This window comes from Myxine glutinosa, chromosome 10 (assembly GCF_964187855.1).
Source record: "Myxine glutinosa chromosome 10, kmMyxGlut1.1, whole genome shotgun sequence".
NCBI classification, from domain to species: domain Eukaryota; kingdom Metazoa; phylum Chordata; class Myxini; order Myxiniformes; family Myxinidae; genus Myxine; species Myxine glutinosa.
The window spans coordinates 96166642-96191992 of record NC_136270.1 but is presented as its reverse complement, the minus strand read 5'-3'; the positions used below and the strand labels follow the sequence as shown (position 1 = coordinate 96191992).

General features: G+C 44.5%; 1 protein-coding gene across 3 annotated transcripts in view; it reads right to left on the bottom strand.

Annotated features, from left to right (window-relative positions):
• NUP42 (nucleoporin 42) overlaps positions 1-22538 on the bottom strand; it is a 50367-nt gene extending 27829 nt beyond the window's left edge. For 2 of the 3 annotated variants that reach the window (XM_068126444.2, XM_078785914.1), the window contains exons 1-3: positions 22250-22535; positions 13216-13414; positions 12953-13047 (exon numbers count right to left, since the gene is read on the bottom strand). In XM_068126444.2, the coding sequence (XP_067982545.2) occupies positions 12953-13047; positions 13216-13414; positions 22250-22361 (406 nt within the window). In that variant the 5' untranslated portion in view covers positions 22362-22535. Of the gene's footprint in view, positions 1-12952; positions 13048-13215; positions 13415-22249 lie in introns of all 3 variants that reach the window. The other variant, XM_068126445.2, reaches the window with a different exon arrangement.
• Between the last annotated feature and the right edge of the window lie 2813 nt (positions 22539-25351).

The window sequence follows — 25351 nt, the reverse complement described above, 5'->3', positions numbered from 1 at the left end:
GTGGATGATAATGACGAGGGAGCGCAATAGTTTAAAGGGACGACTGGGAAGCGCAAGTTTCAGAGGGGAGTAGTTAGCTGAGATGATGCCGTGTGTGTGAGAATTGAACAGGTGTGATTGCACAGGTGTGCAACTGGACAGGTGTGTGGAGCAGTGTGTGAGTAGTGAGTGTTGTGGATCAGCGCGAATGCGCTTGGGGAGAGAAGGGTGCAGGTGGCACCAGGTGTGAGAGCACAGGTGTGCAAGTACAGGTGTGTGGAGAGAGTTGGAGTAAGTGGTACGGAGTGGTGTGCATGGTGCGAAGGTGTGGATGGGGGAAGAGTGGACCCCTTTCACGAGTACTGGTGGTGTCATACTGGTGTCATACTGCATACTGGTGTCAGTAGTACTCACTGGGTGCATAGAAATGGATGAGCAACAGTTAAGGGGGTGTAAAAAAAAACACTTACTTGGATATTTTCTACAAAAGTAGGGGTTTCAATAAGTGGTACCATACACATGGGATTCATCAAATTAAGTTTTGGAGTTCAAACAAAGTCACTGGTTAACAGATGGGAATGGATAGTAAATAAATTCTTCGATGCTGGGTAAATGAAGTGAGATATTACAAAGACTTATTAGAGCTATTGTTCTTCCTTGCAGCAGTGGGAGAAAATTTAGATCCAACATAATGAATCTATAAATGAATGTGATAGGGATAATATCCTCAATTTGTACTAATTATTTGATTGTGGGTAAAGGAATTAATTAATCGTAGTGGATTGTTAACAAGCAGCCTGAAATGTCCTGAGAGTGTGCATCCATGTAATCAGAAATCCCAGATTTGTTTTTACAAACAACATTTTGGTAGAGATCTTATGTGGACGAATACTTGCTTGGTAGATAAAAACGGTACTGCATGTTGGCAGCCACTTCAGTGGCCATTTAGGCCGAACAAATAGGGAATGTGATAGGGATAATATCCTCAATTTGTACTAATTATTTGATTGTGGGTAAAGGAATTAATTTATCGTAGTGGATTGTTAACAAGCAGCCTGAAATGTCCTGAGAGTGTGCATCCATGTAATCAGAAATCCCAGATTTGTTTTTTACAAACAACATTTTGGTAGAGATCTTATGTGGACGAATACTTGCTTGGTAGATAAAAACGGTACTGCATGTTGGCAGCCACTTCAGTGGCCATTTAGGCCGAACAAATAGAAAAAAACTGTAATTGAATATGTAATTTACAGATGAGTATTTGGGAAGTAAAAAGGGAATTTATCGATTTGGGAGACATTTTTCGAAGGTTTATTAAAGTGTTGCAATATGACATTTGGCAAGGAAAATTATTGGATGGGAAAATTAGATCTGTTTATAAAATGAGTTTGTTGACCCATTGAAGTTAATTCTTTGAATTGTTGTTTAATTAGCATTTTGAGTTCAAATTGGAAATAGTTTGGTAGAGCTTTGGTTAAAACCTTTGGTTGCAGTGTTTTGGAACAAATTGATAAACCGTAGGAGGTTGATAAGAATATAAACAAATATGGACCTAAAATAGAAAGATTGTTATGATGATATGAATAAATACTGAGATTAAAAGATTAAATCAAGTGATGTTGCAAATGAAACAGTAGAATTAAGATAATGGCATAACGACAATGTTATGAGTTGTGTCAATTACAATATCAGTGAACTCATATCACCACGAGTGACACACTGTTAGGAAAAAGAGGGAAAAGAAAAAGTGGAGAGGAATTATGGTAATAATACATTATGTTTAATTTGTTGGTTTGGAAAAATTGTTGTTGGGAATTAGGTATTCCCGTTTGTGATTGTAATCATATACAATGCTATTCTTAGTTTAGTAATAAAATACATACCTGATTGAATATTATTTGTGTGACGCATATAAATGAATATAACTTTTGTGTAAAGGAAAAACAACAAATTGTTGAATGTAAAACTGTCGGAAGATATACATGATTATGCTGATTTCATGGTAAGATGTACCCTATCTGATCCAGTGTGTGCGGAAAGCAGATTCAGATGTGACTGAGCATAAGGATAAGACGAGATCACATTTTGGAGGGATTGCTAACGGAATTGGGAAGAAGTTCGAGAAAGAAAATTTGTGGCTAAAAAAATGAAGTTAATCGTGGCATACACCCTCTTTCTCAAAGAATGATGAAGACATTCTCCCGTGTAACTTGGAGATGAATGCTTACCTTCACCAAGGAAATTTATGTGACCACTTGCCTGGATCACACTGCAACATATGAAAGAAAGGCGATCACTTACTCTTGTTCGAAGGCTTCGAACATTCACCACATCAGAAGTTGCAGGACAACGACATTTTACCTGCAACCTCTGTGAAATGCGGGGACATATGTTATTACTTCACCAACGTCCGGGGAACCAGCATGGAGCTGCAAAAAACGGCTGTGCCCTTGTCACAACAGCTGTGCACGATTCTGCTGGTTGCTCCTGGTAAGGACCATGAATGACCTGAACACCATGGTCCCAACATCATTGTGGATGCATCCGGCATCCCTGTTCCACATCTTGCTGGCCAATCAACGTCACACCAATACTTGCTGCCCACTCACAATGAGGGAGGAGGCAAGTCGACTACAACTGGGTGAAGGCCTTGTTCAGGAATTACTATGGTTTACAGCAAAAAGTGGCAAGAATGCTACAAGGAGAGCAGGGTCAGTCTATGACTCCGCAATGTTACCACAACAGCGAAATCCTACACGAAGTAGTGCAGGAGCTATGAAGACATTAGGAGAAAATGTTTCATACCAGGATTCAAACACAAGTGATCAGCCCTTCCTTTCAAACAAAGTCAACATTTGTGTGGAGGCAAACGTTTTTTGCCAGATGGTGCAGATGCTTTACAAAACTTGAAAATGAAGTGAAATTGTTGTATCTTGGTGATGGTGAAGTGTTGTTTTGAAAATATATTTGTGATGCAAATGCAATAGATTGAACGATATGGAAGGAGTCAATGACCAACGAAATGTTTTGTGATTCTTGCAGGATGACGGTGTATGCCCAAGGGAATTTGATTACCAAAGTGATTGATTATTTACTTATACTTGTAATGATGTTTACTTGTAGTGATTGATTATTTACTTATACTTGTAATGATGTTTACTTGTAGTGATTGATTGTTTACTTATATTGATGTTTAGATTAATGGTTAATATAAACAAAAAACAAAAAGATGAGGGAATTGTGGAAGTGTAACTCAGTGTAACTTATTAATTGGCACTGGTAACTTATTAATTAACCTGGTAACAAAGCAGATACATTTTACCTGCAAACTATGTGAAAGACGAGTTCGTAAATGAGTGTTAGGAATGTGCCCGAACATGATAATCTCTTGTCCACCTGGTCACAGCCCCTGGCTGAAGCACCCCCCTATCGTTTGGTAAACGGAACTCACAGCAGGAGGGGAGCGAGCTGATGCCAGGACTCGGTGCACGCATGACCTCGGGGCATTAGCGGAGAAAGGATTAACGGTCAGCGAAAAGGGGATTAAGTCCAGTTTGTCCATATAAACGAGAGCAAACGTGGAGTCGAGAAGACTTGCTACCAGGAGCTCTGACCAACGGGAGTGGCGGAGGAACATCAGCCGAACGAGAAGGACCATGCGAAAAGAGTTAATCTCAGCCATTGAATTATGCGGTATTATTTGGTAAATGGAATGAAGTGAATAACCAGTTAATAAACCAGACCTTTTGTAAACCTGTGTCCGGTCATTGGAGTCTTGAGTCTCTCAGCTACGAATTCTCCAACACCTGTCAGAAACATCTAGTGACTATAGACAGCAGTAAATGAATGTCTAACCACGAGAACTGAAGGATTTCATTAAGACGGTCATTATTTAAAGGGAAAGATCCCTATACAGAACCACTCAAGCATGCCATTGTTGATCAACCAGGTGATTGAAGTGAAGTTCCCGTTACATAATCAGCCATTACAATTGAAGGATCTCGCGAGATCTTGCCGGGGAGGTCACGGTTTTTCGAAGCTGGCCATGCTCTTCACGCACGCTCGAAGTTAAGTAATTGTTCACAATTGTATTTTTGTCGAAACTGTATTTATCTTACGTGTGTGTACCTATAGTGTGTCCCTCGGAGGATTCTCGGTGTTAATCTTTCATACCTGTGAATAGTCGAGTATTTAATATTTGTTAAATGGGTTTTTTTAAATAGTATTTAAATTTTTAAATATACAATTTACTCAGTACTCAGTACCAAGTATTTAAATATCGAAGTATATAATACAATAGTCGAGTATTTCGTGCCGCGTTATTTGCGGCCTAGTTCTTTAAGCTTCCTATCCTGAAGCTTTGTTTTCTCTCAGCAGTCGATTGTGGTCCATCTACTCTCGTTCTCTCAGTTTTTTCCGTCTTTTCACCCCATACTTCCTTGTTTAAAATCTTAACTCAAAAAAAACAAAAAAAACTAAAACATTTCCTTCTTTGTTCTATGTCCCTGCTCTCAAATGTTGTGTTTGTGCTTCCCCTTCTCTCCCCATTTGGTCTACAGCTACCCTTATTATATGTTTTCTTGTGTTTGATTTTTTGTGTGATAAATGTTAGCTCTTTCATGAACCTCGATCCTGTATACAAAAAACAAACAAAAAACAAAACAAACAAAAAAAACGTGTTTGTGAAGCTACACATTTCAAAAAATGAAAGTGATAAGTTTCTTTTGATGTTCAGTTTATATATATATATATATATATATATATATATATATATATATATATATATATATATATATATATATATATATAGTTACGGTTTTCGCTGACCCTCCTGCCCTTACCAAGGGGAGATTAAGCCCCTTGTTCTTTTTGGGTCGTCGCAACCGCGAGACTTTGAGTCGCTACTCTCGGGCAGACGCAGGACAGGGTTTCGGGACAATTCTCGCACGTACCTAAATACCTACGCCGCCGTGGAAGCGGGGATCAGGTCTCGCACGAACCACGCCTAATTTGAGTACTTCCGAGCGGATGACGTACCACGTGGTCCGTGCAGTTATCTTGTATTGGAACCCGATTAGAGCGATAATTATTCGTACCACGCTAAGTCAATGATGGAAAACACAACAGCGGTAGAATCAAAGGAATAACACGATTTAATTATTATTTACAATGATTCGGTAGAAAGCAGAGACACAGGGCAGTCTTATACAGTCCTAGCTTATTCCCCAGACACGGACCCGTTCACACTCACAGGGGGAATGAAAAAAGGATGCTGTTCATGCGCTGAACGCGCCGGCTCCGTTGTTCAGGAACGGCTCGCCCGGCGTGGCCCTCTGCCGGTCACAGCACGTCCCTCGACGAAGGCAGGCAGGCAGGCGGGAGGGATCCTTGCGGCACGTATCTCGAACAAAGGCAGGCTGGCGAATATGCGCGTCTATCGCCCGGCTCGGCGGTTCCTCACAGCGCGATTAATCAACGGCGCGCTTTCACTCGCGTAACTCAATAGGGGATTTGCCTCAAGCTCAACCGAGCGTTCAACTTGTTCAAGCGCCTCTCCCCTCAAAACTGCTTGACTTGTTTCAACGCACCTCTCCTCAGAACTGATAACTCAAGCTCATCACTCAGCGCCTGTCCTTCTCGCATGGGCTTGCCTCATAACTGAGGTGGGGGCTTTGCGCAAAGGGTTATATTGCCACGCCCTTAGCCCGCATCGAATGTTCCAAACCATGCCTTTGCCACAGTCGTAAGCCACTCCCCTCGAACCCTGATTGGCGGCTCGCGCTTACTGTCGGCTCCTCCTCCGCCTTGCCTCGACTTGTCAGGCCAGCCTCGTGGTATTTGCGCCAAAAACCAAAGCATCAACAACAACATGCATTTTAAAAGGCCATTTTCCCTGCTAGAGCGGGGGTTAGCCTTGCGGTCCCCATGACAATCTTCTCCATTTTGCCCTATTTTCTGCATCTCTCCTTGTTAACCCCCTTGCCCGCATTTCTTCTTCCACCATCTTTAGCCAAGTCTTTCTCGGTCTCCGCCGTCTTCTACTTCCTTCTACATTCATTTCCATCACTCTTCTCAACCAGTCACTTTCATCCTTCCTCAACACATGACCAAACCATCTCAACCTGTTCCTCTTCACAGCATCAATCACAGGCTCTATTCCCATCATCTTTCGCAATTCATCATTTGTCTTCCTCTCTCTCAACGATACTCCGCACATCCGTCGAACCATTCGCATTTCCACCCTTTCCAACCTTCGTTGCTGCTCTACGTTCATTACCCATGTCTCGCTCCCATAAATCATAACACTTCTCACACATGCAGCATACACCTTTCCCTTCAGCTTCAACGACACTCCCCTCATCATCAGCACGCCACTCAATTCCCGAAACTTCTTCCATGCACATCTCACTCGAGCAACCGTTGCCGAGTCTGATCCACCTTCTCCATTCAGCATGTCTCCGAGGTAGCAAAATGTTTTCACACCTTCCAGCTTCACACCGTCTCCAAGATCCAACTCAACATTTCCTCCATCTGCAGCTCCCTCTGTGCACACCTTGCATTTGAATGTAGCTGCCACACTGGTTAATGACCCTCTCAGACCACTACATTTTTGATGAACCCACTCAGCGCACATTGTACACTGAATGGAGTTCACTCCGACACCCTTCCTACACACAGCACAGGGCCACTTCCCAGTTCTTTCCACCTCACCACATGCTTTACCACTTGCCATCACCTTCGTCTTTCCGATATTCACCTTCAGACCTTTTGTCTCCATACATTCCTTCCACGTGTTCATCTTTTCCTTCAGTCCATCCATACTTTCCGCAATCAACACCAGATCATCTGCATACAACAACTCCCACGGTAAACCCTCCTTTACGTTCTGAGCCAGCACCTCCATTACAGCTACAAATAGTAGTGGACTTAGTACCGACCCCTGATGCACTCCCACCTTCACCTCAAACTCACCACTGTTCCCGTCCTTCGTCCTTACAGCTGTGCGCGTTCTTTTGTACATTGCCATCACTACTCTGATCAACCATTCCTCCACTCCTAACTTCCTCAATGCCCATGTCAATACTTTGCGTGGAACCCGATCGAATGCTTTCTCCAGATCAACAAACCCAAGAAACAACTTCTTCCTCTTCTGCATGTACTTCTCCTGCAACTGCCTCACAATGAAAAGCGCGTCTGTCGTTCCTCTTCCTGGCATAAATCCAAACTGCATTTCGTCGATCTTCACTTTCTTCCTTATCCTCCTCTCCAACACCCTTTCCAATACCTTCATTCCATGCTCCAATAACTTTATCGCTCGGTACGAGCCACACTCCAGAGGGTCACCTTTCCCCTTGTATAGAGGGACGAGGGTACTCAGTTCCCAATCCACTGGAATGCGGCCTTCTTTCACCACCAGATTACAGATCTCTGTCATTCTCTTCACACCCCAACTTCCTGCTGCCTTCAACATATCTCCCACAACTCCCGTCGGCCCTCCCGCTTTTCTACCCTTCATTGCTTTTATCGCTTCCTCAACTTCCTTCTCAGTTATCTTCTCTGCCGGTCCTAAAACTGGGTTACTCTCTATGTTGCCATCCCATTCATTCTCTGTATTCAACAGCATTTCCATATATCTTTTCCATCTTCCTTTAATTCCATCTGGGTCGACAACGATTTGTCCCACTTCATCCTTCAAGCAGCTCACCCCCATCACATCACACCTCTCTTTCGCTATCTGCTTTGCAATCCTGAATACCGCTCTCTGACCCTCTTCCGAATCCAAGCATTCTCCGAACATTTTCCTACATGCCTCCTGCGCCTTTGCTACCTCTTTCTTTGCAGCCTTCCTGGCTGCCTTATAACTTTCATGCTCTGCTGTTTCTGCTCCCGTACCCTTCGCCTTCTGCCACTCCTTGAACTTCTTCCTCTTCTCGTCAATCCTCTTTCCAACTTCATCATCCCACCACCATGTTTCTGAGTGCCTCGGTGGTCCTTTTGTCCATCCACATACCTCACCAACGGCTCCCAACAGACTAGCTTTCATTGACATCCAACCACTTTCAAGCTCAACCACATCATCCTCGACCCTACTCAGCCTCTCTTTTAATGCCTCCCTTAGTGTCACCTCTTTCAACCTCCACACCTTCATTCTCGGTTGGTACTTCACCCGCCGAGCTCTCCTCGCACCTTTCACCCTTACGTCGCAGACAACCAAGTGGTGCTGTGAAACAGCCTCCTCCCCCGGGATCACCTTTGTGTCTCGGAGGTGCCCCCTATCTCGCCTACGCACCATCAGGTAGTCAACGTTTGTCGTCGACCCACCTGACGTGTATGTAACAAGCTTATTATCCTCTTTCTGGAACCGAGTATTACAAATCAACAAATCAGCTCCATCAGCAAACTCCAAAATCCTTTCACCTTCTCCATTTCTCACTCCATATCCGTAACCCCCATGAACTCCGTCAAAACCATCCATACTCCTTCCCACATGTCCAAATGCTTCCCACAAAAAACCAAAGCATCGAGGCGGCATAAAGCATTGGAGGGAAACCTAACTCTCATTATTCGACTCAACGCAAAACTAACACAGGAAAAGGTCTATGCTTACATTTACTATGAAATAACTGAACTATCGCGAGGCTACGTGTTGTAGTGTGACTTACTATGAGGGGGAAAATTAACCTTTATTGCAAAAACACAAAACCGCAACAATATATATATATATATATATATATATATATATATATATATATATATATATATATATATATATATATATATACACGTTACGGAACCCAACGTCGGCCTATGGTTCCCCTTTGAGGGGGGATTAGTCCCCTCGCTTGTCACTGACCGACGTGGTCCCTGAAGCTGCACCGCGACCTCCGGAAAGGCTGGTGAGCAGCTTCGTTCGTGAAGGCCCTATCTCACAATGATGAAGAATCACTTAAAAATTACACTAGCTGGATCTGAATCCGGATCTTCACCAAAATCTAATAATTTCATCCTTGTCACACACGCTAGATCTCTGCCAAATTTCGTCCGAATCCATCCACAACTTTGAGATATCTTGTTCAAATACAAACAAACAGACAGACAAGAGTGAAAACATAACCTCCATCCACCTTCCGTGGTGGAGGTAAAAAAAAAAAAAAGTTGACCAACAAATGCAGGAGAATGATATTGTTACAGACCGCGGATAAGATGTTAATTTGCCGAGCGGATGGCAGCCACGGCCCGAACCGTTAGCAAAGACTAGACCCGATTCTGAACGTTGGCCAAATTGTGCCACAGGTATTCAATTGGGAAAAGACAAAGACGACGGATGTGAAGAAGAAGAAGACAAGAGGTAGGAAATACGAATAGGATTTATTACTATTTACAACCAAAAGAAACCAAGGAGAAGGAAGGATAATAAAATAAAGGCAGAAAGAGGGACGGACCAGAAGGACACAGTGAAACTTAGCTTACCTATGCAGTCTTAATTAATACCCAGGACAGAACAAACAAAGACGGACTCACACGAATGGGGAATTTGCAGGCAGGAATGGAAGGACTGGAATGGTTTGGGACGGCAGAGAAGGGGAGGAAGGCACGGAGCTGGCTGGAGCTTGATCCCGCATGGGACGTCGGGCTGGACCTCGACGGCCACCGATGCCACCGCAATCTGGTTCCCGCGGGGTAACGGGTCGAAGCTGCCTGGTGGAGCCAAAGCTGCTGGTGGAGCCAAAACTGCTGGTGGAGCCAAAACTGCTGGTGGAGCCAAAACTGCTGGTGGAGCCAAAACTGCTGGTGGAGCCAAAACTGCTGGTGGAGCCAAAACTGCTGGTGGAGCCAAAACTGCTGGTGGAGCCAAAACTGCTGGTGGAGCCAAAACTGCTGGTGGAGCCAAAACTGCTGGTGGAGCCAAATTGCTGGTGGAGCCAAAACTGCTGGAGGAGCCAAAACTGCTGGTGGAGCCAAAACTGCTGGTGGAGCCAAACTGCTGGTGGAGCCAAAACTGCTGGTGGAGCCAAACTGCTGGTGCAGCCAAAGCTGCTTCTCTGGCTCACCTCAGGACGCGTCTCCCTTCTTTCTCCGAGGGCTCGTCTCGACTCATCCGCCGTCTGTGGCGCAACTCTCGGTGGGGGCTGATGCAACGGGTTTTATAACCCCGCCCTCTTGAGCCATACCCACTCATTCTTGGTTGGTCGTAGGGGCTTCTTGACTCCACCTCTTGATGACGATGGGCGGGCCACGTCCTTCTTCTCCGAGTTGGAGCAAATTGGCAATGGCGGCGAATGCAGTTGGCAATAGAGGCTTTGGGAATGGGGCTTTGGGAATGAAAATGAAAGAGGATCTACCTTATTTCACTTGGTGCAATGGAGAATGTCAACTAGTGGGAACAGAGCCTTAACCTACACAGAATAAGGAAATAACTACCAACAAGGAGGAAATCTATGATTGGTTAACGTGATGGTATATGACCTAACTAAGGGACGCCCTTTGACCTTTATACACAGAATGGAGGCAGGAGGGTGGTCTTTACAATTCATTACACAATAAAAAAGCTCAATTCTCATATCCACAACAATATATATACATACATATGTATATACATATATATGTATATACATACATATATACACAGACATACAAACATATACAGGGTGTTTCACATTTACAAAGAAACAGAAACCTCAGGAACGTGAACCAAACATTTCTTGAAAGCTTATGACATGGTATTTTCTATCACTGATTGCTATTGCAGTAAGTCACTGCTGGAGTTAGTGAGAGCCCAAGGTCTGAAATTGGCATTTACGCAAAATCCTTGTCATTGACATTCTCAATGTGTGCTCCTCCGCGGTTCAGACAGGCATTGATCCTGACTCCAAAGTTCTGTCCAACTTTCCTGTAGGTCTCATGTGGCACTGCCTGGATGTAGTCTGACACCTCCTGCTTCAGATCATCCAGTGTGGCAGGGCGGTTGACGTAGCCAAAGCGGTACCCAGGGCAACGATGCGGTTTCTGAAGAGCTGCTCCAGGAAAGTGATGGTGTCACCAGCTGTATGCAGAGGTGCCATTCAGAGGGCACACATACACAATCCATGTCTCAATCGTCTCAAGGTTTGAAAATCCTTCTTTAACCTGTCTCCCCTTCATTTACACTGAAGTGTAATGACGTGGATTATTGTGAGCCTGTTCATTTGCCACTGTTTCTGTGAGATGTTATACGGTTAAATCAATCCTGTCTGATTGTATGCTTACTCTGACACATTGGAAGACCGAAAATAAATTACGCAATATAATCTCCCTTTTGGTGCAGAGAAAGACATTTTGATTGGAAAACCAACACATTACGTTTCACACCCAATGGAAACAGGTTCGGTGTGCACTTAATGCACACTTAATGGAAGGTCCACTTAATGGAAACAAAATATCTTATAATTGCAAGTTGTCGGGACTCTCTAAATACAAGGACTCTAGTTTTGATGAGGTTGATGCAGAGGACGTGGAGGGCTTACTAGAGTCTCATGCACAACCCTCAAACAATGATAAATCTCACCGAGTTGGAACAGCAGCAGGCTGAAGAAGAATAAGAGAAAGAAGATGCTGTGATGCCTCAATTCAAGCTGCTCGCCATGCAAAACCTCAGCGAAATTCTCGGCACGTTTGTAGCAGGCCATATAATTTGTTATCGTTTAAGATCCAAATATTGAAAGGAGCACTGGTTTTAGCTGTGCTGTTAATGCTGCCCTTCATTGCTACAAGGAACGTATACAGCAAAGAAAGCCACCCCAGCCCACTTTCCATGCATTTTCCAAGCGGAAAGATGCATCACCAACTACATCCACCAGCCAGGATGCTCCTTCTAGCAGCCGTATCATTCCCGCTCGTGAAGAAAGTGACCGCACAGTGTTGAGTGAAGGGGCAGACGATTCTGCCTCTCCATAAGTGGACCTTTCCTCCCACAATCAGCTACATTTCTCCAGCCTCGGAAAAAGAAAATGTCACCACTACCTGGAGAGTAAAAAGTTTTAGTCTATTGTTTATATAATATTAAATGTTTGGTATCTATTTATTTGTGTACTGTATGTCTAAAAACCACCCCAGGTAGCCCCAAAATTCCCAGGCAAAAACACATCCCCCCTGTAATACATGGGTTTATATGGGAAAATATGTTTCGTTTAATGCAGTTTTGCTTATCACAAGGTTTTGTGGGAACACAACCCTTGCGATAAGCGAGGATTTACTATACTTCTTTGTAACATGCTGTAATACAATGGGCATTTCCTTTCCTCAAGATACTTTACGTGTAATCTTATGGTGCTGTTCATGAGAATTGTTGTCTGGTACAAAGCACACATGCAACGTTTAAAAAAAGTTGCCTCGACGTTTTCAACCGAAATAGCGCCACGTGCACAAGATTTGGGGAAAGGAGGCGATGCAGAGGGCGGGAGGGAGTAGGGATGGTGGATGAGCCAAATCAAGTGGCTTGAGGATTGGGGGGCAGGGGGTGCTGCTCACCAAATTATAGCCCCCAATTAACATTTCTGGCTGACAGCCTGGTTGCATCACAAATTGTCATCCTCGGATGACCATTAAGTTGGGGGTCCCTCCTACTAGCATTAGTTTGTCAATGTACAAAATCCTCGGGTTGTCTTTTGCGAAGAGTAGTTGAGTTATTGCCAACAACAATTCCTACCATAATGTGCAGGGCACTACATCATTAGCAGAGCTGCGCGTCAGTAATAATGCAACTGGTGGCCTACCTAATTTAATCCTACTCCAATGTGCAATCGCCAACGGTCAAGCATGTCTGGAGAAAGGTCGATTCGGTCAATTAGGTAAATTAATAATGTTGCATTTCTTTTGGAGACGACGCCTTTGTTTAGAAAAGTCACATTTTGCCAAACCTTTAAAATTAATGGACGGGCATGTTAACCAAATTTTTGAAGCCAACATATTGTTATTAGAATGCACAACAACCAACCTGAGATGCAAGACTGTTCTTTGCTTGGAGAATAACACGACAGCAACCATTGTCCACTCTCATGCCAGCTTGCAATGTCTTTCTGGATGCAGCCTCTGAAAGTCAATAAAATAATTCATCATTATTGACTTGCACGACCAAAGCATTGAAATGTTTTTTTGGCCTTCAGAGACAAAATTCAAATGAAAGAATGAAAAAACACACTTTTGTTATTAATTCATCACAATACATCATTTCATTATTCCACAAAATACTGTACTTACATCATCATCTGCATTGGTTGATCATTTTTATTCTCCACCGCAGAAAAATGACTGTCCATTTCAGAAGGAAAAGAATACCCACGTCCCCTTGGTGCATAGTTCTCATTGTGCAGTCTCATGCCATGTATGCCCACACCTTGAAAATGTGATTGCTTAACAAAACCAGCAGAATATCTTAGGTTGTACCGCAGACCATGCCCTGCAAAAATTGCAAGCACACATTCATACTGAAGGATAAATTAGTGGTACATCAAATGGAAATAAATAACCACACTGGCCACTCAGGAAAAGGAAGTGAAACAGATCTCGTCAAGCACAATGATCAATCCCATAAAAAACAATACAAGCACAACTGTGATCTAAATGTCAATACACTTGGTCCCCTATTTACACTCGAGACGCATTCCTGGAGACCATTAAGAGGACGGCGGAGGTACTCCGAGACGCATCAATAAGTACAGAATTTGGTGTCTGTCTGTCTGACCGTGATACATTCGGTCGTTATTTATCCAATCTCAACCAAAACTGACAGGAGGACTAAGGGTCACATTATGGAGGTTGTAGTGACTTAATTTGCACCCCCCCCCCCCCCCCCCCCGCCCGCCTCACAAATGGAGTTGTCTACCTTGGGTGAAATCCTTGTTAAGGTGTATATCCGTGTTAACATAGCTAATTGTGGTGTATTTTCAAGGCTGCTTGTAATAACAAAACTAATAACACCAATGAAAATAGCATAATATTCATGTTATTAAAAAATATTAATACTAAAGAGTGATACCCGTGGAAAGACACACGATTGAAAATATACAAGTTAAAGGGGAAAAACATGTGCACAAACATGTCACAAAAAGTACAAATGATAAAAAAAAATACAGAAGTATCTAAAGCCGTGGTTCTTAACCTGGGTTCGACCAAACCCCAGGGGTTCAGTGAGCCAGTCTCAGGGGTTCGGCGGAGGTCCTCCGAAACGCATTGCAATTTTTTTTTTTTTTTTAAGTTTTGTATCAATTTTGAATCTATGTGTAATTACGCTTATTATTAATATTATTATTCTTTTGCTATGTATGTTACGAACAAATGGAAATGTTATTTGTAATTGTATTCCCATCCCATTCATGGTTTCTCTGGTCTGTGTTTAAGATAAGTTGTTTCACACTGACTGTAGTAAGTTGAATCAATGAGCAACTTGCTAATTATTCTGTTGATGGTGCTTACTTGCTTACTGGATTTTGGACTTCGCAGGTGTTCGGAAATTCCAGTGAATAGCCTCGATTAGCTTGCCGTGTGCCGTGCGTCATTGGTCGCCTTACTTTGGAGTTACTGATAAATTAAAAAGTAAGTTGGAAATGTTTGTGGATATGCAGGGTGGGTTCAGAGTTATATTAAAGTCAAAAGTGGATGGTGATTATAAAATATGATTGAATTACTCAGAAAATTAGGTGGAGGTGATATAACTCCTTTGGTCGCAATTCAAAACTAGCAATTCGCAGTTTTCTATGTAATATTATAATGGGATTTGAGGTGACATAGAGTTGAGTGGATAATAAATCCCGTCATCGTAACTATAAGTTATGTTTTGTTCGTTAACATTTCTCAGTTTTCAGAGGGGTCCTGATTATATTTAAGCATGTTCCTTTTTTAATTTTTGTCATATAATTATTTGCCCGAACTCAATTAAGATCAGTTCGTTACTTTTTTTCTATTTTTTCTTTCTTTTTTTTTGCATCATGTCGAGCAAAAAAAGGAAGTGGTCGGAGGATTATGTGCGGTGCGGGTTCACATGTTTGACGGAACGGGATGGAAGTCAGCGTCCTCAATGCATGCTTTGCAATGTCAAGTTGAGCAACTCCAGCCAAGCACCAGCAAAACTACAGGAACACTTCAAAAAACTGCACAGCGAGGGGCAGCACAAAGACGCAACGCTGGATGAATTCAAATTGAAGAGAGTCCGATTCGACGCAAGTGCTACCTTGCCCACTCTCGGCTTCGTTCCAATTGACAAACCGATCCTCACCGCGTCGTATGAAGTTGCATACCTGATCGAAAAGCAGGGCAAACCGCACACCGTTGGCGAGACACTCATCAAACCGGCCGCGTTGAAGATGGCCAACATCATGCTGGGAAAAGCTACTGAAAACAAGGTGTCTCTCGTTCCACTCTCAAATGACACCATCAGATGCAGAATCGACGACATGAGCGACGACCTTCTCGCCCAGGTAGTTGCAGATTTAGTCGCGAGCCCGACGAAATTCAGCCTTCAACTCGACGAGACCACCGAAGACTTTCTGTTCTGCAAGCCTCTCAACAACGACGACGACGAAGGCAGCTGACGTGAAGAAGCTTGTGGACGACTTCTTCAGAAGCAACGGCCTCTTGTGGAACATGGTGTCTGCAGTTTGCTCGGACGGAACTCCAGCCATGCTGGGATGCAAATCCGGTTTTGGAGCGCTGGTGAAGGCCGATGCACCACAAATCATCGTCACGCACTGCGTCCTGCACAGACACACGCTGGCATCAAAAACCCTGCCTCCAAAACTGGCCAATGTTCTGAAAATCGTCGTTGAAACTGTGAATTACGTGCGAAGCCGTGCTCTGAATCATCACATCTTCAAAGAGCTGTACAATGAAATCGGCTCAGAATTCGAAGTCCTCCACCACTCTAACGTTCGATGGTTATCACGAGGGAAGGTAGTGAGCCGTGTTTTTGCCTTGCGTGTAGAATTAGCCCTGTTTTTTGCGAGAACATCAGCATTGCCATGCAACGCACTTCCAAGAGTCAGAGTTCATCCTCGCCTTGACGTACTTGGCTGACATCTTCGACGCACTCAATCATCTCAATTGCCAGATGCAGGGTGGTGGAGTGAATGTCATAGAATCTGAAGAAAAGCTGAGCGCTTTCCGAAAGAAGTTACCGTTGTGGAGGCGGCGAACAGAGAACGACAACTTCGCAAACTTTTCGCTACTGGACAAGTGCGTGAGCGGGATCGAAGATGAGTCTGAAGTTGGAGGCACTGCTGTACCGGGGGAGCTGAAGCAAGCGATTGCCACGCACTTGGATGAGCTGGGAAAGTCATTCGACGGCTACTTCCTCGACCAAGAGCAATACCCAGCATGGGTGCGGCAGCCGTTTACTTTCGACGTTGCAATGGCAAATGTCAACGACCTCATCGACGACCTCATCAAACTTCAGCAGAGCCAGACTCAACAACAACTCTTAGGCACAACAACGCTCTCAACGTTTTGGTGCCGCCAAATGGAAGGGTATCCTTACATCGCTAAAATTGCCCTTGAGATCCTCACGCCGTTCGTTACAACGTATCTCTGCGAGCATGCGTTTTTGAAACTGGTGGACATGAAAACAAAGAAAAGGAGCAGGCTTGCATGCGAAAATGATTTTAGGGTGGCCCTTGCCAAAACAAAACCACGCATTTCCCAGATCGCCTCCCGAAAAGAAGAACAGAAAACGCATTAAGATGCAATTATTCTTCTTAATTTTTTTTGGTCAAATTTGAGGCATTCCGCGAGTGTTCAGTGGGTTTCGTTAGGGTTCGGCGCCTTTAAAAAGGTTAAGAACCACTGATCTAAAGTAAAGGCTGTGGAAGAGGAAATGATTTGTCACCAAAAAGGATGTGCAATTGAAGTGAAAAGTCACTAAAAAGTTTGAAAGAAAATCTTAATGTGTCTTATGTTCTCATGTGAAATAAAGCATGGGAGAGAGAGGTTGGTCGGATGTGGATTATTGCGAGCTTGGATTTGGGGTGGTGTATAAATCCTTTTTCATTTTCGCCAGGCTGGACTACAGAGTTAGATGGCCCACACACAATAAACATGTAAAATGAAAAGTGTTTCACTAAAAAGGTAATTTTTTTTAAAAATATGTCTTATTTCGTCACGCAAAATCATCTAAACATGGGAGAGGTCGGTTGGACGTGGAAAGTAATGGCAGGCATACAGGAACATACAGTACAGTCTTTTAAAATTGGTTAAGACATGAAGAAGATCGAGAACGGCACTCGGTAGAGCGCACACCTCTGCCAGGCTGAACAGTTCATGTTTTGTATTCCAATGATAGGCCGGATCTGGATTCGGACCTGAACCAAAATCTAATCGACTAGTTATTGTTGCCTAATCAACTCGTCCACCTAGTTTCGTCACAACTCATCCACAACTTTTTGAAATATCATGCGATATATCGTTTTTCCCATGACAAGTAGTGATGACAATGGTCATTGAATTATTCAGTGAAGATTATTTGTTTTGTTGAAAAAATGATTACATGTACACATGTTGTGTAGCAGACATGTACATTATCTGAGCTGCTCACTCTGCCAATGATTTTGAACATCAGTTGCACCCTGATTACACCTACGTCTATTAATTTTAGGACAATTGGAATGTACCTTTTAAACCTTTAGACTTTTTATACTGCTGAGATCCCTTTGAGGCTTAGCGCTTTGAAGATCCTTTAAGACCCCCAAGACATCTACCCTAATACATATCAATACCCCTTCGACGCCTTTAGGTCCCTTCACCCTTTAGACCTTTTATACCCTTCAGACCCTCGCCAAGGCTCAACATTAGTGGTTGCCCAGTCGCGCGTGTCTGTGTTGCGCGTGCCTGTGTCGCGCGTGTCTGTGTGTGTTTGGGTGTCGGTGGTTTTTTCCATTTGCGGGTTTCAGGAGGTGGAACCGAGTCCTCCCAGGACCCAAAGTGTCCATCTCCGCTTCGGTTAGGGATCATGGCTCATGGACCAAACTGTTCAACATTTTCAGAGTTTTGTTCTAAGGGCTCTTTTCAGGATCGTCACCGAACCCGGATTGCCTGGGAAGGTACTAATATCTCAATCATCAATGCTGTCGTTTCCTTTTTGTTCCTGAGTACAATGTCCGGACGCAATGCTTTGCTTTACATGTTCACACTCGATGGAGTCATCAGGTCGTATGTGACCATGACGTCCTCATTTTCAATGATTGCCCTTGATTCGTGTTTCCATGAGTTTTCTGGTACTGGGATGTTTAAATTTTTGCAGATATGCCAATGAATCACTTTGCATACTTTGTTGTGCTGTTGTGTGTAAAGTTGTTCTGATAATAGTTTTTTGCATCTTGAGAGGAGGTGACGATTACTTCGTTTCTGTCTTGCAGAATCTACACTTGTCCGTCTGGCTCGGTCCCGTCATCTTTTTAAATCCATTGGTGTAGTGTCCTTGATCTTGGGCATTTATTATGATTTGTGCGACATCCCAGTTGAGCTGACCTGTTCTTAACCATTCGAACGAGCCTTCTGTGTCTATCCCCACTCTGTCCAATTCTTTTTTGTATTTCCCTGCTCTTTCGCCATTCTCCCAGTTGTTGGTGTATATTTCTTGATATTTCGACTTATATATTTTGTCTTTTTTGCAATTGTTGGGGCTATATTTGTTGGTTTGATTTTCCTGCGCAGCATCTTCCATTCGCCACACCTGTTTTGGGAAATTATTTTCTTGGTGGGTTCGGGATATTTTTTCAGGTTTGTTGCGTTCATGTTTGTTACCTTCGCAAAAGCGGAAGGTTATGTTTTGATCGCTGTGTATTTATTTGTATGTCTGTGTGTGTGTGTGTGTGTATGTTATTCGCATAACTCAAAAAGTATTCAACCGAATTGCATGAAATTTGGTGGGATGATTGGTTATTATACGGGACACATTTGATTAGATTTTGGGAGCAATCGGGTCAAAGGTCAAGGTCAAGGTCACGAAAAGGTCAAAATCGTATTTTTACCATAGCGCGGTCAATTTTTATCCAATTGGCATGCAACTAATGCCAAAATGTTCAGAATTCAATGCCCGATCTTGTGATATACGACATGACCCAGTGAAGACATTACCCTTGTTAGCGGTTGGGGGTCAAAGGTCAGGGGGGTCACGACCTTGCAAAATGTGCGTTTTTTGTCATAACTCGGTCAATTCTTATCCGATTTGCATGAAATCAGCACCAAACTGTTCACTGTTCTGTTCCCTACACTCCCATGCCAAGTACAGAACAGTAGCTGCGGCGAAGGTATGCGCTCTACCGAGTGCCCGTTCTAGTTTACAAATTGGATTCGGTCGTCTGTTGCACTTTTTACGTATTCGGCCAATCCTACAGTTGTCATTCTGTGCACTTAATTGAGCTCTATCAGCCCGCTACCTCCTTCTCGGCTCGGAATGTACATTCTCGGGATGCATTGATTTTTCGAAAATATTTTGTGGATGATGAGAAGTTTCCTTGTTTTGATATCCAGTTTATCGATTTCTGATTATTGTTTATTATTCCGCAGCTATACTGGAATATTGGTATTGCAAGTTTGTTTATGGCTTTGATTTTGTTCCTTGGAGAAAAAGGTGTTTTCAGGATCAGCCTCGTTCTATGCAGGTATTCTTTGGTACTTGTTTTTCGCATTTGTTTGTGACATATTTGGTGGCCCTGTTCTACTCCAAGGTATTCATATGATGCTTCGTTGTCTAGTTCCTGTATTGTTACCTCCGCTACCAAGGGTGGACGGAGATTATGTTTTCACCCCTATCTGTTTGTCTGTCTGGTTTTGTGAACAGGATATCTCAAAATGTTGTGGACGGATTTGGATGAAATTTGGTGAAGAGGTTGGGTATGTGACGTGGACAAAATTATTATTTTGTTGAAGATCCAGATCCGATAATTTAAGTGATTCTTCACCATTGAGAGAGAGAGGGAAAAATGATGTACAATGCTTATAGAAAGTGTTACACCCCTTTCAAATTTTTCACCTTTTGGTGCCTTTTGCCTGGAATTAAATTACATTAAATCAGACTTTTCCCACCATTATTTACACATCGTAACTCACAACTTCCAAGTGAAAAACACAATCTGCAAATTGCAGAATATTAATTAAAAATACAAAACTAGAACATTTCAACAAACGAACAAGCCGCTTGGCTTCCATGGTGATACGGCACCTCAATACTCCGTGGGGACATATCCCATGAGCAGAGTCCCCACGCTACCGGGAAAACCCAGGAAATTTTAAATAAACCCAAACCAACATAGCCTCAACTCACCATCTAATAAATAAAATTTGTCACAAGTCTGTGTCTGTTTGGTCACATTTTTTGCAAAGACTGCTGGGCCGACAACCACCAGATTTGGCACACAGACTTAGTCCGACCCGGGGATTGCCCCAAGGGTATTTTTATCCACCAGCTAAACCTTTAGAGACCCCTAATAACCTCTTTTACATGCTTTTTACATGCTTAATAGCTTGCATTACATGCTTGAGAGAAGACCTTTTTACATGCTTGAGAGTTAAGAACCCCCCCCCCCCCCCCCCACCAAGACCCTTTAAAACCCCAAATACACTTTATACCTTATACCCTTAAGACCCCAAAGATCGCTAAGACCCATGAACATCCTTAAAGACCCTCAAGGCCGTTTATACCCCCAAAGACCCCGGACACCCATTTACCCATCACAATCGCCTCAACTCACCTCACCATTTTCCTGTGTCTCTGTCTCTCTCTGTCTCTGTCTGTGTCTCTGTCTCTCTGTTCAGTGTCTTCAAGGGTTTTAATGGTGTTATGGGTCTATGCGGTCATCGGGGTCTAATCTCTCAAGCATGTAGAAAGGGTTTTTAGGGGTTATTCAAGGGCTGAGGTGGTGGATTAAAATACCTTTAGGACAATCCCCAGGTCAGGCCTGGTCTGCGTGTGAGATTTGGTGGTTGTCAGCCCTTCATACCTTGTACCCTTAAGACACTTTCCTCTCCTCCCCCTCCCCCACCCTCTCACTCTCCATCCCCCTGCCCCTCTATATCCCCTGCCCCTCAATCTGCTCTCCACACCTCTCCTCACCCCCTCCCCCTTCACACCTCTCCTCCTCCCCTCCCCATCCCCCTTCACACCTCTCCTCCCCCCTCACACCTCTCCCCCCTCACACCTCTCCTCCCCCCTCCTCCTTCACACCTCTCCCTCAATGTTGTCCCCCCTCTCCTCACCTCCCCCCACCCACCTCAATCCTCTCCTCTCCTCTCCCTGCTCTCACCTCCCCCTTCACTGCTCTCCCCCCCCCTCCTCCTCGCCTCTTCCCTCCCCTTCAATCCTCTCACTCCCCTCACCCTCCCCCCTTCACTCCTCTACCTCACTCCTCTCCCCTCCCCCCTCCTTCACTCCTCTCCTCTCTCTCCCCCTCATCCCCTCAGTCCTCTCCCCCCCTCCTTCACTCTTCTCCTCTCTCCCTCCCCCCTTCACTCCTCTCCTCTCTCCCTCCGCCCTTCACTCCTCTCCTCTCTCCCTCCTTCACTCCTCTCCTCTCTCCCTCCTTCACTCCTCTCCTCTCTCCCTCCTTCACTCCTCTCCTCTCTCCCTCCTTCACTCCTCTCCTCTCTCCCTCCCCCCTTCACTCCTCTCCTCTCTCCCTCCCCCCTTCACTCCTCTCCTCCCCCCTTCACTCCTCTCCTCCCCCCTTCACTCCTCTCCTCTCTCCCTCCCCCCTTCACTCCTCTCCTCTCTCCCCCCCCCTTCAGTCCTCTCCTCTCTCCCTCCCCCCTTCAGTCCTCTCCTCTCTCCCTCCCCCCTTCACTCCTCTCCTCTCTCCCTCCCCCCTTCACTCCTCTCCTCTCTCCCTCCCCCCTTCACTCCTCTCCTCCCCCCTTCACTCCTCGCCTCTTTCCCCCTCAGAGTCCTCTCCTCTCCTCTCCTCCGTCCCCCTTCACTCCTCTCCTCTCTCCCCCCCACCCCCACCCCACAGTCCTCGCCTCTCTCACCTCACTCCTCTCTCCCCTCACTCCTCTCCTCCTCAGGTCTCAAAAATCGTTGTAAATTACACGCGGAAATCGTCTTCGCGCAGCAGAGCATTAGCAGGCAAACCAAGAGCAAGATGCCCCCCGGTAGCTGCACTGCTCTCTGTGTGGTGAGTGGCAATGAGCGTTCTATGTATTTTCAGTTCAGTGGGAGGGACATGTGTGTAACACACCGGGCTGTTTTACGAAGGGTTTGAAGTACTGTACCGATATTCTGCGGATGTAATAAATAAATTATTCTCACCGGCCTCAGTCCTCGTGCTCGACGGGATACTCGCTCCAGACTGCGGATGCTCGTTCCAGCAACGTTCGCCGAAGCGGCAGTTTCCTTTCATGAAATACAAGCAAATGACCATTCTGAGGCCGGACCTTGTCTTTCGGATAAAACAATAACGTTTTGTTTGCCTTCCGGTATTTTCTTCTGTCTTCCGTCAATCGTATTTACACTTACAGCAGGAGTTAATCCCCGAACCACCATGCGCGCCTCATCGGAAGAACGGCACCCACGTGATCAATTTCCTGTTGTTGTTGTTGTTGTTGTTGTTTTTTTTGTTTGTTTTTTTAACCTTTTTAATCCACCGATATATTATCCCAGCAGCGTCTTTCTAAAAACGGTGCACTCATGTTGTTTAAATTATTAAACTAGACGGAATTAAAAACGTAATTGTAGGATGCTTCTACTTATTTTCAGTTCAAATGACGTTTTCAGGGACGCAAGACTCTCGATATGCCACATACTTAACACTTCGGTAGGAGCCGGCAAGTTCCGGCAAATTTTGTATAGTTTGATCCGTTTGATTTTCAAACCGATTTGCAGACGTAGAGTCGAGGTTGCTTATTATGGTTCAACCGGCATAGTATATGATATTTGGTAGACCAAACCAACTGGTCCCCATTTCTCTCGCACTGTGGAAAAGGCAATGTTTGATGGTGTGTTCCGTTAGCAAGCGGCTTAACAACATGGCGGTCTCCATGAAAGAAAATACGATTGTGGTACTCAACAAATACTATCCGGGCCGTCGTTTACAGTTTTATTCAATCCTCTTGTGATAACTTCCCCAAACGAATTTATTGTGTGATTTGGGCGCCAGAGCACGAGGGAGAGGGAGAGAAGGAGACGCCCCCTGCCAAGCTTATTTATCTATCTATAATTCCAGTAATCTCTGTACGTTTGTACGTTTGTACGTTTGTACGTTTGTACGTTTGTACGTTTGTACGTTTGTACGTTTGTACGTTTGTACGTTTGTACGTTTGTACGTTTGTACGTTTGTCCGTTTGTGACCGCTGTTTCTCGACAACCACGGGTCCGATATACTTTTCACTTGCCAGGTATATTGCTGGGGACCCGAGGATGTGCCTTTTCAAGGTTTCATATTAATCGGACAATTACTTACCGAGCTATGTCCAAAAAACGATTCAACCAATCAGAGAGCAGCGAACGATCGCGTGTGCCGGCGTTGCGAATGGACCAAACCATTCCATGTAAATAGAGGGGGGGGTTCTGTGGTCGTTGCGAATGGACGAAACCATTTCATGTAAATAGAGGGGGGGGGGATTGTCACTGTACTCGCAAGCCGTTCGCCGTTCGCTTTGGCGTTGCGAATGGACCAAACCATTTCATGTAAATAGAGGGGGGGGATATAATTTTAGATAGATATATAGTACGGGCATATATATAGTACGGGCATGCCCTAGTCTATCTATAATTCCAGTAATCTCTGTCTGTCTGTCTGTACGTCTGTACGACGTACGTTTGTCTGTGACCGCTGTTTCTCGACAACCACGGGTCCGATATACTTTTAACTTGCCAGGTATATTGCTGGGGACCCGAGGATGTGCCTTTTCAAGGTTTCATATTAATCGGACAATTACTTACCGAGCTATGTCCAAAAAACGATTCAACCAATCAGAGAGCAGCGAACGATCGCGTGTGCCGAACGTGGCGGGCACACTCTGCCTCGGATGGCACATTTGAGAGCGTATTCATTTATTTCACGTTTGCAAACTATGTTGGCGTTAAACTATGTTTTACAACTAATAAAAACGAATTTGCGATTCATTCGCTTTCCTGCGCGTTTGTGCACGCGATGGCGATTTCTTTACCAAACTCCGGAAGCCGTTCGCTTTGGACCAAACCATTGCATGTAAATAGAGGGGGGGGGATTGTCACCACTCGCAAGCCGTTCGCTTTGGACCAAACCATTTCATGTAAATAGAGGGGGGGGGATATAATTTTAGATATAGATATAGTACGGGCATGCCCTAGTCTATCTATAATTCCAGTAATCTCTGTCTGTACGTTTGTACGTTTGTCTGTTTGTCTGTGACCGCTGTTTCTCGACAACTACCGGTCCGATATACTTGAAACTTGCCAGGTATATTGCTGGGCACCCGAGGATGTGCCTTTTCAAGGTTTGAAATTAATCGGACAAGTACTTACCGAGCTATGGCGATTTAGCCGTTCGCCGTTCGCTTTGCCGTTGCGAATGGACCAAACCATTCATGTAAATAGAGGGGGGGGGGGGGGGTTCTGTGGTCGTTCGCTTTGGCTTTGCGAATGGACCAAACCATTCATGTAAATAGAGGGGGGGGGTTCTGTGGTCGTTCGCTTTGGCTTTGCGAATGGACCAAACCATTCATGTAAATAGAGGGGGGGGGGGGGGGTTCTGTGGTCGTTGCGAATGGACCAAACCATTCACATCGAATCATCGAATCACATCGAATGGACCAAACCGTTCGCTTTGGACCAAACCATTGCATGTAAATAGAGGGGGGGGGGTTCTGTGGTCGTTGCGAATGGACCAAACCATTCATGTTTTTTTTTTTTTTTTTTTTTGGCAAGGAACGGGCACCCACGTACGGGCACGTCCTAGCTTATATATAGTACGGGCATGCCCTAGTCGATCTCAATTCATGGACAGTACTGTGTTAAACTTCTGTGCGTTTTCTAGAAGTATCTCTTTATTTTGCACATTAGCCAAAATTGTTTTTAACAAAAACAAAAGTTAAATTACGACTGGGATTACGGACAGTAAAATTACAGTTCAGTACTTCGTGTAACCCCCACGAGCATTCAGGAGAGCACATACACGTTGAGGCATGCTGTTCACGAGATTTGCCAAGGTTTGAACAGGAATTACTTGCCATGCAGTGACAATAGCCTGCTGCAATTCACGCACAGAGGTCGGCTGCTGGTGCAAGTGGTCGATTTGACGCGTTAATTCTGCCCACAAGTTCTCTATCGGATTCATATGCGGGGACATGGCAGGCCACTCCATATGCTCTACACCACGGTCAGCAAGAAAGTGGATCATGCGAGCACGATGAGGCCGTGCATTGTCATCTT